Below are 16,956 nucleotides of genomic sequence, written 5' to 3'. Positions count from 1 at the left end.
CAGCAGCCGGAGGAGACAGATGTTGGAACCTTGCCGGTAGGCCACAATCTCGTGATAAAGCACAGATTAATAGAAATGAGTCAATTCAAGATGTAAGAGCTAGCCAGAAATATGCACAAGCTAATAGGCTAAGCAGTGATGTAATTAATATAGTTTCTGAGAGATTATTTGGGTTTGGGCGGCCAGGAAAGAAATAAGCAGCCTCCACCTACAATACAGTCCAGAAGAAGGAGCACATACCAGTAACATACAGTTCAAAATAGAAGGATTACAAGTTCAGGGAGGTCTAGGCTGCACAGCAAGAGCCTATCATGAAATCAAAGGAAGAACAGCCACATGGCAATGGAATTCTTCATTATCTTGAAGGGCTACTCTTCAGCCAACCAAGCGAGGCGGATGGTGGCCCTCAGCCAACCAAGCGAGGTGGATGGTGGCCCTCAGCCAACCAAGCGAGGTGGATGGTGGCCCTCAGCCAACCAAGCGAGGTGGATGGTGGCCCTCAGCCAATCAAGCGAGGTGGATGGTGGCCCTCAGCCAATCAAGCGAGGCAGATGGTGGCCCTCAGCCAATCAAGCGAGGTGGATGGTGACCCCCTGACACACAGTGTGGAAAGGATGGCTGACCTCCCATTGTCCTCCGATGCTCCGCAAATGTGTACACCTCCTGCAGCTTTCTCTTCTGGTCCTCACTGAGCGGTGCCACCAGCAGCTGATACCAGGCAGCATCCCGATTCTGCACAGCTACAGCATTGCAGGGGGTTTGGAGGAGAGGAGGTAAGAAAGCCAGTGACCATTAATATCTCAGGAAAAGTAGGTAGTATGATCAAATCTTAATAAAACTATTTTGGGCAATAAGACAGGGTGATGAAACTGATCCCCACAGACCATCGTTTCAGACCCCATTTACCAACTAAAGTCCCCTTTACAAATCTGTGGTTTCCCCTAATTTTGTCTATCTTCTTCTGAAGTTTTTCATATATATATGGAATATATATATATTCCCTAAAATTCTGACCCTGGGAAACACCGGGCTCACTGTTACCATTCTCCTCGGACACTCTTCCTAAGACCATCCACAACAGCTGTTTCTACACTGAGGACCCAAATCTGCAGCCTTGTGCAAAAACCCTTCCCTTCTCTTCCTGGACCTTTCCAGCTAAACCCTTCAAATTTAACACAACTGAAACAAAGTTTAACATATTCTTTCTAAATGCTCTCAACTTCCCATTTCAATCACTAGAGCTCTTCTGGTCTCTCAGGAAACCACTGCAAAGCTTCCCCATCCCACATCAAACCTTCTGCCTGTCTCTTAAAGTCCTCCACCTACACACTACACAACTACACACTACACACTTACACACTACACACCTACACACCTACACACTCTTCTCATCGAATTCCATACTGTTCTACTCCTGAGCTTCAAACCTAATTACTTCCAGAAATAAAATACCATAATAGATCAACAGCTTATAGCCACTCTGCACTGGGCAAAAAGAGCCCATATTCAAGGCAGTCACCCTCAGTCCTATGCCATCCTTCCCAGGAACTCCTCAGAGGCTTCTTAGTGGTCTATTCAAGCTTCCCAACAGATGGCTGTGCAACCCCACGAGAGGAGCTTCTCAACTGTTGAGCATGTTCAGGTTGTACAGACCCGAAAGCTCCTGCCCCGATCAGGATACATGCTGTATCTACAGAGCTCCTGCCGTGGTCAGGATACATGCTGTATCTACACATGACATCCTGGAGCACACTTTCCTGTTTCTAGCTTCACGGCTGGCTTTCAGAGTGTACACTGTGTCAGAACTAAACAATGGTGGTGTGTTATGTTGGCATTGCCTAGTTGGCAAAAATAGAATGCACACATGAGAATTTTAAAGATCCAACAGTAGAAACTAAAGAGGTCCACTTGAAGGGCAGAAGGAGGGAAAAGATGAACAAGGAAGTCAGGACCACAAGGGGTTGGTCCACCAACTGAGGCAGTGTGCCTGTTCCAATGGGAGCTCACCAAATACAGCTGGACCGGGACTGAAGGAGCATGTGATCAAACCCCACTCCCTGATTGTGGCTGACAATGGAGGCTGACTGAGAAGCCATTGATAAAGGCACTGGGACTTGTTTTTACGGCATGTTCTGGCTTTTTAGAACCCTAGTCTATATGGATGCACAGCTTCCTAGGCCTGGATGTAGGGGGAGGGCCTTGAACTTCCCACAGGGCAGGGTTCCTTGCCCTCTCTCAAGCAGAGAGGGGGAGGAAGGAGGGTGAGTAGGGGAGCGGGAGAGGATTGGGAAGAGGGGAGGAAGTGTAAATTTTTGAATGGAAAAATAAAAAATAAATTAAAAAAAGAAATTATAGAACTTGAAGATAAATATAAAGGTACAGATATACAAATAAAGAAATTTTGTCTTCAAAAAAAAAAAAGATAACATAACCACAGAACTACTATTTAACCATAAAGCAAATAAGAGACATAAGTTAAGGATTTTTTTTTCAGTACAACGGTTATATTAATAATTTGCAAAGGATTTCATTGACTTATTCTTTATTTTTATCTGTAGGAAGCAACTGCAGCTCTGGATTGAATGTGTGTTGTTGCCATGAGCATAGCTAAGTCAAGGACCCCAGTGCCTCAGCCCCATGGGAGTGGCAAAGTTTTCCCCAGATGAGGCTCGGAGAATGGCAAAGCTTTCCTCGGGCCCATGTGCCAACACTGACAGTGCATGCAGACAGTGTCTACCCTAGCTCCTCCCAACTCCTGCCACCCAGTGTTTACAGCCGTATACAGTAACCCCTGGTTTTTTGAGACAGGGCTTCTCTGTGTAGCTTTGGAGCCTGTCCTGGAACTCAGAGATCAGTCTGCCTCGGCCTCTTGAGTGCTGGGAATAAAGGCATGCACCTCAACCAATAAAATCTCAGCTGTGAAAGAGAACAAAAGGCCATTCTTGTCTGAGACCAAGCACAACATGTAGACACTTGTGCCTAAAATGACGTCTGTGAAGACGGCTGGCAGGCTCAGCTTGACGCTGCTGCTACGGCAATGGGGGTTTAGGGTGGCTTTCGGTGTTTACTGTTCTAACCTTTATCATTTGAAATGTGTTTGGATATTTCTAAAGCAAAAGAAAAAAATCTTAAAGAGTCTATACCAAGATGGGGGCAGATCCAAAAACACCTTCTAACAGGAAGAAATTAAAGATGTTTGAAAAAAATCTTCAGGTTTGAGGAACGGAGGTGGGGGAGGCGAAGACATACTCAGTAGAGCGTGTGTAAAAAACTGGTACTCGTCCACACTGTTGCTGAGGTCCAGCGGGGTGCTGAAGCCCTCCAGGGCCGTCTCCTCCAGCACGTCTTCATCCCAGTCGTCGTCCTCCTCCTCCTCGCCTCTGCCGGCGTGCGACTGCACGGCTGGAGCCGAGACGTCCGTCCCCTCCTCCTCACTGGAGATCTCCTCTGCGGACCCAGTCGTCGTGTAAAGAGTGAGAACAAGGATAATGAAGTAATCCGGAAATGTGAAACCAGCACAGGATCTATCTAAACTATCAGCTTCTCCTCACCGTAGCAGACTGACTGCATCTCCCTCTCAAACTCGGCAGCTCAGACTGCACATCACGAATGCTGCCGGGCTCGCCTGCTCACACCCTGCTGAGCTGCAGACCGCCCTGTCTTCTCATGGAAGAAACGCAGAATGGCTCCCGTTCCCAATGACTCAACTCCCAGGTCTGGGGTATCCCCAAGACCATACTAGTTATGAACCAATAAACAGGTAAGAAAGTAAGAAATTATAAAGAAGCAACGATTCTTTACTGTTTACTCCAATGGTTCTTCAAGGTCAAAGTACTTCTAGACAATAGTTATTCACTCTAATGTCTACCCCAGATACAACAGTACACCTTTCAGGAATCAGTTCCCTCCCTGACATGTGGGTTGTGGAGCTTGAACTCAGATCATAAGGCTCGGCAGCAAGCATGTTTATCCACTGAAATATCTTGCCAGCCCTGTGATTCTTGACTGACTGAACTGCCTGCATTCATCCATTTTAAACTAAATTTGTTTAAACCTTAAACCTCTCAAAATTTTAATTTTTAAAATAAATTACCTAAGAACCATTAAAAAAATGTCTATAAAACTCTTGTCCTGACAGGGTACACCTAATCTTGGGAGTCAATCAGTTAATGGTGGCTACTTTCACTGAGCTTGTTAGTATATACACAAAAGTAAGTCTTCAGTTGCTAACGCATGGTCAAGACCATCTGAGTCTCACATGTACGCTTTTCAAGGCAGAACACCACCTTCTACGCTCCACTTAGAAGTCACAGAGTTTTAAGAATCAAGGGGCACAGATCTAAATGTACTCCACACAATAAAATCTGTAAGTCACGCACGGCCAGTGAGACAGCTCGGTGAGTGAGGCGCTTGCCCCCAAGCCTGAAGATCTGAGTTCAATCCCCAGGACCCACGTGGTAGACAGAGAGAACCAACCCCGGTACACTATTTTCTGACTTCCACACACATGCACACACAAACAAGTGTAAGTATTTTTTTTTAATTTTTTAAAAAGATTTATTTATTTATTATGTATACAACATTCTGCCTCCGTGTATGCCCACACACCAGAAGAGGGCACCAGATCTCATTACAGATGGTTGTGAGCCACCATGTGGTTGCTGGGAATTGAACTCAGGACCCCTGGAAGAGCAGCCAGTGCTCTTAACCTCTGAGCCATCTCTCCAGCCCTTTTTTAAAAATTTTTAAAGCAAAATCTGGGGCTGGAGAGATAGCTCAGTGGGCCTCTTGCAGAGGACCAAAGTTTGGTTCTCAGAACCCACATGGTGGTTCACAATGATCTAAAATCAGTTCCAGGAGATCCAGCGTCTCCTTCTGGCCTGGTTCACAGTGATCTAAATTCAGTTCTAGAAGATCCAGCGCCTTCTTCTGGCCTCTACAGATATCAGGCACACATAGAACAAACAAACATGCCTGCTGGCAAACACTCATGCACATAAAATAATTTAATTTTTATAGTAACAAATTAATGATAAATTACTTTTAAAAGTAAAATCAACTAGAGTACAAATCATAAGTAGGCTTTACCATCTTCCTCTATGTTGGCTTTCTGTGCTTTTGCGGGATCTCCACGGCTGACCATCTGTCGTGTTGCACAGACTTGCTTCAGGCCGAGGAACAGGAAGAGGATGGAGGGCAGGATCTGTGCAGCCACGGCATCCACAGCAGGAGGTCGGTTCTGCAGCTCCAAGAGGATGCTCAGTCCTATTATACACATCTTCCGGTCGTGGTGTCTGCGAATGTTGAAAACCATGCAGATGCGGTCAGAGGGAAACTCTAGAGCCATGGTTCTCAACCTTCCATAGTGCTGTGACCCTTTACTATGGCTCCTTGTGTTGTGGGGACCCCCAGACATAAACTAATCTCACTGCTACTTCATAACTGTACTTTTCCTACTAATGTTATGAATCATTATGTATTATTTTGGAGATAGAGGTCAAAGAGGTTGCGAACCACTGCTCTAGAAAAACTAAAGCAAGTAAAATCCTTATAAACCAAATTCTACAAACCAACCAACCAACCAGCCAGCTCTTGCCACAACACTGAGGAGGCTGAGGCAGGGGTACTGCAAACTCCAGATAAATTTCAACTACAGAGCAATTCCAGGCCAGCCTAAGCTCTATAAAAAGACCTGATTTCAGGAACAGAGTCATCTTGCTGTAACCACTTATGATTAATGAAAGAGCTATATCTGAGGTTGTCAGAGCTGAAATGTCTGCTCAGCAGCGTAAGACTGCATACAATGGGAGAAATGAAGGGCTCTCCAGACTGTGCTCTCTTGGCAGAGATGCTCCATCCACACCAACCCCAGGTCCAAACAGTATTTCAAAAAGTCAGCATGCTAGGTGGCTACACATACACATCTACCGACAGATGAGAAAATTTTAATTCCAAAGGTAAAAATGATTGGCTATTTTATGTTAGACATATTTTTCTATGAAATTATTTCCTTTGTTTAAAGACATCAAAAATTCAATAGCTCGGCCTGTTAAGCGCAGCGCTTGCGAGTCCGAGGGCCCGGGTTCGAAACCCAGGTCTGGTCCCGTGTTCGATTCTGTCACAGAGCAGCGTGGACCGTCTGTGTCCCGTGTGTGAGGTTTCCCACGCCCTCTTGTGGCGTAAGAAAAAAAAGACATCAAAAATTAAGACAAAAGTTGGGGGTGGACTCAGTGTTAAGAGCAATTGCTGTTCTTCTAAGAGGACTTGAGATTGATGCCCAGGATCCACAACACCAGCTCCAGAGAACCCAACACTTCTTCCGGCCTCTGAGGGTACCCACCCTGCACAGTATACACACAGTAAGCATCCACAGAGATGCACGCATACACATGACTCATACACACGGTAAGCATCCACAGAGATGCACACATACACATGATTCATACACGCAGTAAGCATCCACAGAGGTGCACACATATACATGAATAAAACTGAATCTTACAAGCCCAGTACTCAGAAGGTAGAGGCAGGAGGATCAAGCATTCAAGGCCAACCTGGGCACATGAAATCTTTCTTGAAAACAAAATTAAAAACAACTATTCTATATTCTATATTATATAATATATCTTTCCATCAGGTTATACTTCAAAACACATTCCTAATTTTCTGGATTAAAGTGATGGATTAGCAGGCAAAGGTGCTGGACCCACATGACTTAAGAACAAAATCACTCCTAAAAGCTGTCCTCAGACATCCTCTACACACACGGCATGACACACTGTGCCCACACACATACACTGGCACAGATACAGAGTATCTTTTTAAATATTCCTAATTTTCAAAAATTTAAATAATAATACACTAAAAATAGACCCCAAAATTTAAAGATTATCTCTCAACACATCACTGTTTAAAAACTAAACCTTCCCAAAGCATCAAGGCCGTGTAAAACCCACAGGGCACATACCCAAGGAAGTAATCTGTGTCACTCATCCACTGGTTTATGAACTGCGAGGTGACGGGTCCTGGGTTGTGTGGCAGCTGGACTTGCTCCAGAGTGTGGAACAGCAGCTCGGGGCTGTAGTAGAGAGCAGCGATTGCCACCTGAAGACACATCGTGCGCAGCTCGCTGGTCTTGACCCCACGGGTCAATCTCTCCAGGGCAAGTTGAACGAACAGCGGGATACACTGGAGGGTGGGACGGAAGCAAGAGTCACCACACTCTGCAGCCAAGAGCCTTCCCGAAGGCTGATGCTGGCTGTGTCCCCAAGGAATCTGTCTTTGTGACTAAATAAAGTGCTTATTTCAACTGTGTGTAGGATATTTAAAGACATATATTCCCAAACTCAGAGAGACCAAGGGACCAAGTAGACAAAACGTGACAGTCTCATTCCCTTTAATGTCCACACTGCAGTCACGGGAAACAGCTCGTTCACCCAGCCACTTCCATGTTCAAGGTAAATGACAAAGACAGGGTTGATGCCAATTTGGAAATAGATGATGAGACTATGCCATGATCCATTTGTCTCTTGAAAAACAAAATCTTACTGCTACACATGAAAGCTCAAAAATGATGGGGAAAACAAAAATACTGTGGATCTCAAGTCCCTGACTGCAATGCTAACTCAAGCATTGATTCTCATTTAGAAACTCACTGTTATTGGATTGCATTGTGTCACACATGTCTGATACCATCTACATTAAGAATCACAAGTCATGGTGAAATAATTATCTAAAAATCAGTAAAATCACAAGGAAAGCCAGCCATGGTGATACATGCCTTTAATCCTAGCACTCAGGAGGCAGAGGCAGGGGGAATCTATGAGTTGAGGCCAGCCTGGTCTACAGAGCAAGTTTTAGAAAAACCCTGTCTCAAGAACCTCCCTGCAAAAAAAAAAAAAAAAAAAACCTTTCTGACATGTTTAAAAACTAAAGTTAATGAATTTCTATCATATGTAAAGCCACCAAGAGTTAAAGAAACCTTTAGGTTTTAAAATTAATATAACAATTATCCCTTCTGTTAAATTAAAAAGAAGACTGACAACTTAGGAAAATATATTCACAGAAATACATTATCCAATAAGAAATGAATAAATAAATGAATGAAAGACCAGCAGCAGCAGCACTGGCATCCCAGACGAGATACACCAGCCCTTCTGGTAGAAATAACTCACAAGGCTTCCTCTCGCCGACAGGAAGCCCAGAGGAGCTCTGTCCAGGCTACAGCGGGGGGTGCTATGCGGTGTCCATCACCTACAGTCCTAGCTGGCCGGCACAGTGTCACGAGCTTCCCTCCACAGTCCAGGACTAGCACACACTCACTGTATCACGCTGCAGACTCTTGCTGACTATACAAGGTTGGTCCAGATGACGGCACTTATCCAGCTTCTTCCTACTAACCACATCCCTCCAAACGGAAGCTGTCACCGTTTCCCACCCAATACAACTCTCCTAAGCTGGTGACGAGATGAAGTCATCACATCCCATCTTTCTATCTCAAGACAAAAATCAATAGGCCCTAGGGCTCAGAAGCGAAAACATCCCACAGTTAACTTGGAAAACAATATAAACCCAGCTTCCTGGACACACGTCAGTAGCACAGCAAGGGACTCTGTCGGCTTCTGTGTGGCTCATTTCCCTAGATTTGGCCCTAGAAAACGTGTTTAATGAACATCTATGACCACCTGCAGGCAGTGAGTGTGGGTAGCACAGCCCTGCTCCCACCAGCTGCTGCCCATGGCCTCCTTACCCAGGGCAGGTTCCGCAGGCAAACCGAGGTGTTTGCCCTTACCCAGCTCTCCCACCTCATGCCTTCTACAGAAGCTCCTGCTGCAGATCCTGCTCTTCCCTTCCCAGCCTCCCTCCTCGCTCATCTACAGAACACCAGCTCATTGGTAGCACACTCAGCAACCGAAACCCTGGCCTCTGCCCTTGTCATTTCTCGGCTCGCGGGCTCTGTTTAACTGCTCAGAGCAGGAGCTAGCCCACGATTCCTACGCTGCAAGCCACATTTGACCTCTATTGCACGTGCTCCTGTTTGTCTTCCGTTATTGTTAACATTGCCACAAATGTTTGAGTCTTTTTTTTTTCTATCATTCAAATAGGATTTGCATCAGCAAACACAAACTATGGCTGCCTTTTTACCTTTCCATCAAAATATAAGTAGAATATCAGTCAGGCATGGACATGTTTACATAAGTGTCCAGGAGGAGGCGTTCCTAACGTGTATCACCTGGTCAATTCCCCTTCCCTTGCACTGAAGGATGATGACTTCCAGGAGTTTGGCAGCATGGCACTCGGCGTCCTCTCCCGAGTCTCCACACAGTACCTAGAGTAACAAGTTAGCTCAGCATGAGTGTCAGAGGAAGCAAACCCCTGTGAATTCAGTCACAGAAATAAGCTTTGTTGTTTTTTGAGACACGATCTCTATGTAGCCCTGGCTAGCCTGGAACTCACTGTGTGGACTGCCTGCATCAGACGCAGAGAACTCCACCTGTCTCTGCCTTTCAAGTGCTGGGATTAAAGGCCTGTGCCATCAACCCTGCAGGGATCACAGTTTTTAGAAAAGAAATTGGCTAGGCAGGTGTGGTAGTGCACACCTTTAATCCCAGCATTGGAAGGCAGAGGCAGGCAGTTCTCTCTGAGCCCAAAGCCTGTCTGATCTTTGTTTGCAAAAAGGTAATTTACAAACAGGCTGTGGAGCCACACACCTGAGTTCAAACTTGGCTCCAACACAGAAGCTCTGAAACCTGGTTACTAAGCAGCAGCCCAGTGATAAAAGTAGGGTTCTCGAATGTCTTAGGGCTAAATAGGATCAAAAAGCCCAGAATTGTTGCTAAACAAGAGATTTTTTCTTCACAGGTGTAGCCATTGGCAAGAGGCCAGTGCTCATGTACACAACCCTAAGAAAACTGACTGGGTCACAGAAAGGGGAGCAGGCATGAACGTTCATAGGACTGAGGTGTGGGAGGACACAGGACACCAGTCTGGGACAGAAGGAGTCACGGGGAGTTGGAGCCAGACAAGTGGGGGCAATAATGAGTAATTATGACTGACATACAAGTGCATGTATGAAAATAATGTTATAATGAAACATTACTATGTATAATTAATTCATGTTATCAAAAACATTTTTAAAAGAGTCTGTCATGGTGTCACATGCCTTTAATCCCAGCATTCAGAAGGCAGAGGCAGGTGGATCTCTGTGAGTTCCAAACCAGCCTGGTAAACAAAATGAGTTCCAGGCCAGTCAGAGCTACACAGTAGAACCCTGTCTCAACAGAATATTGGGGAGGGAAGGTGGGGGACGGCCTACAGAGATGTCTCGGTAGTTAAGAATGCTCTGGCAGAGGACCAGAATTTGGTTCTCAGAACCCACACTGGGACACTCATAACCACCTGTAACACCAGCTCCGGGGGACCTGATGCTTTCTTCTAGCCTCCTTGAGCAATACAGTCTCACACACACACACACACACACACACACACACACACTTAAATATTTTTAAAGCACACAGGAAATGCCTGATGCATTGCAAGAATTCTTTAAATATGAGCTAGTATTAGAACTAAAAATGAGCTACATGTCACCTACTTGACAAGAACCCCGCTGTGAACACTGCCTGGCCTTTGTCTGCTGCAGGAGCAGAACTGCAATGGGACACAACTGTCTGATTTACTGCAGCTCTCCGTCCCCCTTTCCTCAACACCCCATGACCCAGGGCTTAAACCTGAAGACCAACAGGTGGGAATGGTTCCATCAAGGGGCTATCACAGAGCTACAGAAGGTTTAAAATCTCGGATGGATAAGACATCTGCACAACTTTGTAAGCTGTTTATAATCTAGCTGGGACCTAAACCAGAGACACTAGTTACCAGCTGAGCACTCTCACCAGCCCCAATACACCTACCTGCTAATGAGAACATGGGCTGCATTATAGCTACTTTCCCTCTAATTCCACAGCTAAATTTCTTGGTTTCTGACTAGTTGAACTTTCCACAATCTGCCTGCCAGCTTGATATTTACACACACACACTTACCTGAAGGAGGTAAACATGACTTAGTCATCAAAAACTTCTTAGGATGTAACCAAATGAGGATTAAGTTAACATAGTGGACAATTATGTCTCTGCATAAGCATCAATGAATTATCACAAAGTATGCTTTTGAAACTTTTATCATTGTTTTATGCTGCTTATGTTCAAATTAACTACATCTAGGTACACAGGTGGCTTCAATATACAATTAATTAAAGGTAAAGATTGGTGCCATTCTCTCACAGACTGGCAAACTGTATCATTAGTTTTCCCATCACTTTAAATCCACAAGTTTATGTTTTTAAATTTTCTTTTTAGATTTATTTAATTTTATCTATGTAAGTGTATGGCTTTCATGTAAGTATGTGCATCATGTACATGTCTGGTGCCCACAGAGGCCAGAAAAAGGCGTTCAAATCCACAGGTACTAGAGTTACAGATGGCTGTGAGCTACCACGTGGGTGCTGAGAACCAAACCTGACTCTGAGTCCTCTGCAAGAGCAACAGGGCTCTTGAGCACTGAGCCATCGCTCCAGCACCCACAAGTTTATACTGTAGAAAGGAAAAGAATGGAAGGAAGAGTAGAGTGCTGGCCCTCCACAGCCACAGGAGGCTGAGTCTCTATCCATGGGTTCAGCCAACCATAAGTCAAATGTTTTCTTAGAACTCAGTCTACACTAACTTTGTAGATTCTTCTGCTGGTCCTGATTCTCTGGCCCACATTGTTTAACACCTGTACATCACATTGTACTGGGTGCTATTATAAAGGTGGGTTGAGTGCACAGCGGGATGTGCACGGGGGCTATGGGCAGATACCATACTTGTCAGTTATGAGGCTGGAGGACCACAGAGTCTGACATCCACAGGGTCTCCATGGGTACAGAGAGATGGCTGTATTTACTTAAAATTTTCAAAGTACATAAATACAGAAGTGACACTCGTAAGTAAAACGTATAACACATATTGTGAAACTTTAAAATTACAACAATCACAAATTAATTTTTAAAATGAAACTGACAAGTCTATTCCGGTAAACTAAACACCAGATGTTGCCAAGACTCACGTGACAGCTGAGGCTGCACCTACCTTCCTGCACATCGAGAACAGGACTTCCAAGTGCTTTGGATTGGACAGCAGCATGTTGGTATCTACTGTCACATAATTATGCAAGAGCGGCATCATGTCTGGGGAAAGATCCAGAAGCCCACTGAGATGTGTGCAACAGGAGCAGAAATGAATGTTCCCACTAGAGCCCTGCTGCAGCACCCAGACACCGCATCTCCCTCAGCCCTGCTGCAGCACCCAGACACCACATCTCCCTCAGCCCTGCTGCAGCACCCAGACACCGTCTCCCTCAGCCCTGCTGCAGCACCCAGACACCGTCTCCCTCAGCCCTGCTGCAGCACTCAGACACCGCATCTCCCGCAGCACTGCTGCAGCACCCAGACACCGTCTCCTGCAGCACTGCTGCACTCAGACACTGCGTCTCCCTTAGCAGCACTGCTGCAGCACCCAGACACCGTCTCCCTCAGCCCTGCTGCAGCACCCAGACACCGTCTCCCTCAGCCCTGCTGCAGCACTCAGACACCGTCTCCCTCAGCACTGCTGCAGCACCCAGACACCGTCTCCCTCAGCACTGCTGCAGCACCCAGACACCGTCTCCCTCAGCCCTGCTGCAGCACTCAGACACCGTCTCCCTCAGCACTGCTGCAGCACCCAGACACCGTCTCCCTCAGCCCTGCTGCAGCACTCAGACACCGTCTCCCTCAGCCCTGCTGCAGCACCCAGACACCACATCTCCCTCAGCCCTGCTGTAGCACCCAGACACCGTCTCCCTCAGCACTGCTGCAGCACTCAGACACCGCGTCTCCCGCAGCCCTGCTGCAGCACTCAGACACCGTCTCCCGCAGCACTGCTGCAGCACCCAGACACCGTCTCCCTCAGCCCTGCTGCAGCACCCAGACACCGTCTCCCGCAGCACTGCTGCAGCACCCAGACACCGTCTCCCTCAGCCCTGCTGCAGCACCCAGACACCGTCTCCCTCAGCCCTGCTGCAGCACCCAGACACCGTCTCCCGCAGCACTGCTGCAGCACTCAGACACCGCGTCTCCCTTAGCAGCACGACCCGACACACTGCCAAGGTTCTCAGTGGTTGCCTTTAGTTCACCCTTGCCAACCCCCGCTTCCACAAGAATGAAAACTAGAGAAGGGCTCAGCTGTTCACTGCCAGATGGCTGGGCTGCAAGCAGTGCTTAGAACATAGCTGTGTTCAGAAATATTTACTCGATTAACACATGGATATATGCTCTGGCTGCAAACGAACATAAGAAACAAGGCAAAGCCACCTCCTCTACCTGCCTGAGGGCTGGAACACTGCTACAAGCACCCCGCATCTGGTTAGTACTAATCATCAGTCGCTAAGGGAGTGTGTCTAAAGAAGAGCTGCAGTGTGACCGTTACGTGCCTGTAAAGTACTCGAAGGAATCCTGCTGGAAAACTTCATATAAAATGCCCAGGAGCTGCCACATCTGTGGGGAGATGGCACGGCAGGTTAAACTGTACGCCAGAGAGAGGATTTCCTCATAGAATTCTAGAAGGGAAAAACCTCTCGTTAGAATGGGAGGAAACAAGAGATCAAAGGGACCACACAGAGGACTAAAAACATTGCTCCCATGAGCCACCAGCTTCCTGAACAGCTTCCTCAGAAGCATAAGCGAGGCTCCTTCAACTCTAAAATCTATCCTCTACTCAACAAGGCAAAGCGGCAATCTGCTCACACTGCTAAAACAACAACAGCCTAGAATTTCTATTTCAGGCTAGGTATAGTGGCACATGTATAGTGGCCTTTAGTCCCAGCACTCTGGAGGCAGAGGCAGAAGATCTCTAAGATCAAGGCCAGCCTGGTATACATAGCAAGTTCCAGGCAAAGCCAAGACAACATAGTGAAATCCTGTGGAGAAAAAAAAAAGAAATCAAATTTCAGCCAGGCATAGTGGCACACATCTTTAACCCCAGTACTCAGGAGGCAGAGGCAGATGGATGTCTGGAGGCCAGCCTGGGCTACAAAGAAGAGTTCCAGTATAGCCAGAGCTATATAGTGAGACCCTGTCTCAAAAAAAACAAACAAAAACAAAAAAAAACCAATAACAAGAGAACCAAATTTTTATTTTATAGCATAAAATAGAATTTCTATCTATAAATTCATATTGCAAGTATATAAGATAACTGTATTAGCATACCTCTATCATGTAGATTAAAATGTATAAACTATTAGTAATTTTTTGGAGAGCTTAATGATACAGAGATAATATACATTACTATCTCGTTTATAGTTTTACTAATAATTATAAAAGAGCATTTCTTCAAGTTATAGAACTTACAATATTCTTTATTTACCCCAGAACACTTTATACCCACCATAAGAGGCCCAAAGAAATGCTATGTATTCATACGCACTATCATGACTCTTGGTCAAAAGAAAACTGTATCTAAATATTTCATCAGAAAACGCACGACTCTTACTTCCAAGCAGAGATATCTAACTTCTAAACTCTGCTTTTCCTAGTGTGTACCTTGGAAGCTCACAGCTTTTTGGTTAATGTATACTCCTGGTGAAACAGCTGTCTAGTCATGTGCACTTTTCAAATCCCAGATAAACGTCACCCCAGTCTCCTCCCTCCCTCCTCCCTCCCTGTCTCTCTCTCTCTCCTTCCCCCACTTCTTTCCTTCTCCCTCTGCCCCTCCACACTAGGGTCTCAAGTAGCCCAGGCTGGCCTCAAACTCACTGTGTAGCCAACTTCTGATCTTCCTCCAGCTCCTGAGAAGCTGAGAACTCAGGCAAGTCCCACCCACATCGGGGTCTGTTGGTGCTGGGTACAAACTGACCTGCATCCCCAGCCCCACCACAGTTCTACTGAAAATGCAGACACTACATTCACCATCCTTTAAATTTCCTAAAAACAAAAATTCTTCTCTGGACACATTAGGAGTTCACCACTGAATGAGAATATACCTCGTTAATATCAGAAAGCTGAGCCTCAAGTTTAAGGAACGCAAGTTCCACTCTCTCAAAACTGTCTGCCTAAGTTTAAAGAGCTAAAAGAGTGTACTTTTTGAGTTCATCAAATTGAAAAAAAAAAATCTCAGTTTACCTTTTCTCTGACCTCTGAACTTACCAATGACATGCTTCCGTAAAACAAGGTCGATGATTCTCAGGCAGATGTTCTCCAACTGCTGTATGATCTAAAGACAAATTTTACAGAGTCTAAAATTTACTGTAGTCATTCTAAATTAATATTATACCAATAAAATATCCACAGATATTTTTCAGGGAAGTTATAATCTCCATGTGAAAATTAAATACGTAAAAATACAAGAGAATTCTGAAAGCAGACCAATGATAGGAATGGAAGTTAAATCCATGGAAAATGAGAATTAGATACTTTCCTACCTCATATTCTACAGCAAATTATTCCTAATGGATCAACTATTTCTATGCAAAAAGCTTAACAGAAAAATAAAAGCAGAAAAAGTAAAAGAATTCTTGTATAACCATAAGGAAGTAAAGAAAGTCACAGCCAAAGTAAGAAACCACCTGACTGCAACACTGTCAAGTACTCCCGCCCAGGGGCAGGAGAAGACCAAGACAAGGGCACACAGAATGAAACAGTCCCGTGGTATCGCAAACAACATTAAATTCCCCTTATACATGAACTCTAACAACTTGACAGAAAAGCAACTAAGCCTATAAAACAATAATAAAGAAGAGCCTCAAGCTCACGAAGAGACTGTCACCCTCACACATGACGAGTATGACACGATACGGCTGTGTCAGAAGTGAGGGGCAGGAGGACAGGCGCTCTGATCTCAGGATTGCACACTCACATGCTTGACAGTTTTGCAGTCAGGTGGTTTCTTACTTTGGTTGTGACTTTCTTTACTTCCTTAGGGTTATACAATAATTCTTTTACTTTTTCTGGTATTTTTTTAATGTTCTAACTTGTTTTAATAATAAAAACTGAGTCAGATACAGGGATAAATGCTGAAAGATCAGAGAAGCAGAGCAGCCAGCTACTAGTTCTTACCTCTACAAATACTATTAAAACCACTAAAACTATATGCTTACTGACTGATACGGAAGAATCACGAGATGCTGAGTAGAACATGTCAGTTAAAACTACTGCACGATTTGTTGTTATGCAGCTCTACCTCCTGAGCAGAACAACTCCCATCTTCATCAGATCAGCAGTGACTAAGAGTCAAGAGTCCACCAGGAGTGGACCTGCCAACTACCAACATTCCTCAAAGGAGGGTATGGGGCAGTCATTGGACCGGAACTTGAGAATCCTTCTAGCCATATATATTTAATTCTGCCCTAAATGCACGTGGTTTTGGGGTCTTGGGAAGGGGCTAAGGACATAGGTTGAAGTAGGGGAGGGGTAACTGAAGAGAACTCCATTTGTGAGGAAGCCAGCATCCGTGCTGAGTTCCAGTGTGGCTACACTGGGCTCCCCACATTGTAACAAGTCTTCCTCTGTCATGCCAGCCCCGGATAAGAGACTTCTTACTAATTACCAAAGTTTGGCCTATAGCTTAGGGTTGTTCCTAACCAGCTCTTATAACTTAAATTAACCTATTTATAATAATCTACATTCTGTCACATGGCTCGTGGCCTCCTGTACTTTCTGCTTGTTCTGCATCTCCTGGCTCTTCCCAGAGTACTCTTTGTCCCCAAAGTCCAACCTAACCTCGTCCTTCCTAGTTATTGGCCATTCAGCTCTTTATTAATCAATCACAATGATACATCTTTTCACAGTGTAAGGAAACATTACACAGCATATGATCTAAGCTCAATAAACTCAATGATTCTGCAGGGTAACTGTGGTGGAATCACACTCTGGTGTCACTGGGACCTTAGAT

General features: G+C 45.2%; 1 protein-coding gene across 2 annotated transcripts in view; it reads right to left on the bottom strand.

Moving 5' to 3' along the window:
* Nucleotides 1–16,956, bottom strand: part of Ipo8 (importin 8) — a 62,461-nt gene that overhangs the window by 2,460 nt on the left and 43,045 nt on the right. For both annotated transcript variants that reach the window (XM_038318845.1, XM_038318846.1), the window contains exons 17-24: nt 15,213–15,279; nt 13,502–13,627; nt 12,124–12,221; nt 9,233–9,328; nt 6,968–7,188; nt 5,089–5,294; nt 3,250–3,447; nt 624–740 (exon numbers count right to left, since the gene is read on the bottom strand). In XM_038318845.1, coding sequence (XP_038174773.1) covers nt 624–740; nt 3,250–3,447; nt 5,089–5,294; nt 6,968–7,188; nt 9,233–9,328; nt 12,124–12,221; nt 13,502–13,627; nt 15,213–15,279 — 1,129 coding nt within the window. The remainder of the gene's footprint in view (nt 1–623; nt 741–3,249; nt 3,448–5,088; nt 5,295–6,967; nt 7,189–9,232; nt 9,329–12,123; nt 12,222–13,501; nt 13,628–15,212; nt 15,280–16,956) is intronic.

This window comes from Arvicola amphibius, chromosome 2, assembly GCF_903992535.2.
Source record: "Arvicola amphibius chromosome 2, mArvAmp1.2, whole genome shotgun sequence".
Classification (NCBI taxonomy): domain Eukaryota; kingdom Metazoa; phylum Chordata; class Mammalia; order Rodentia; family Cricetidae; genus Arvicola; species Arvicola amphibius.
The sequence above is the reverse complement of the archived record's forward strand: the minus strand, read 5'-3'. Positions and strand labels throughout refer to the sequence as shown.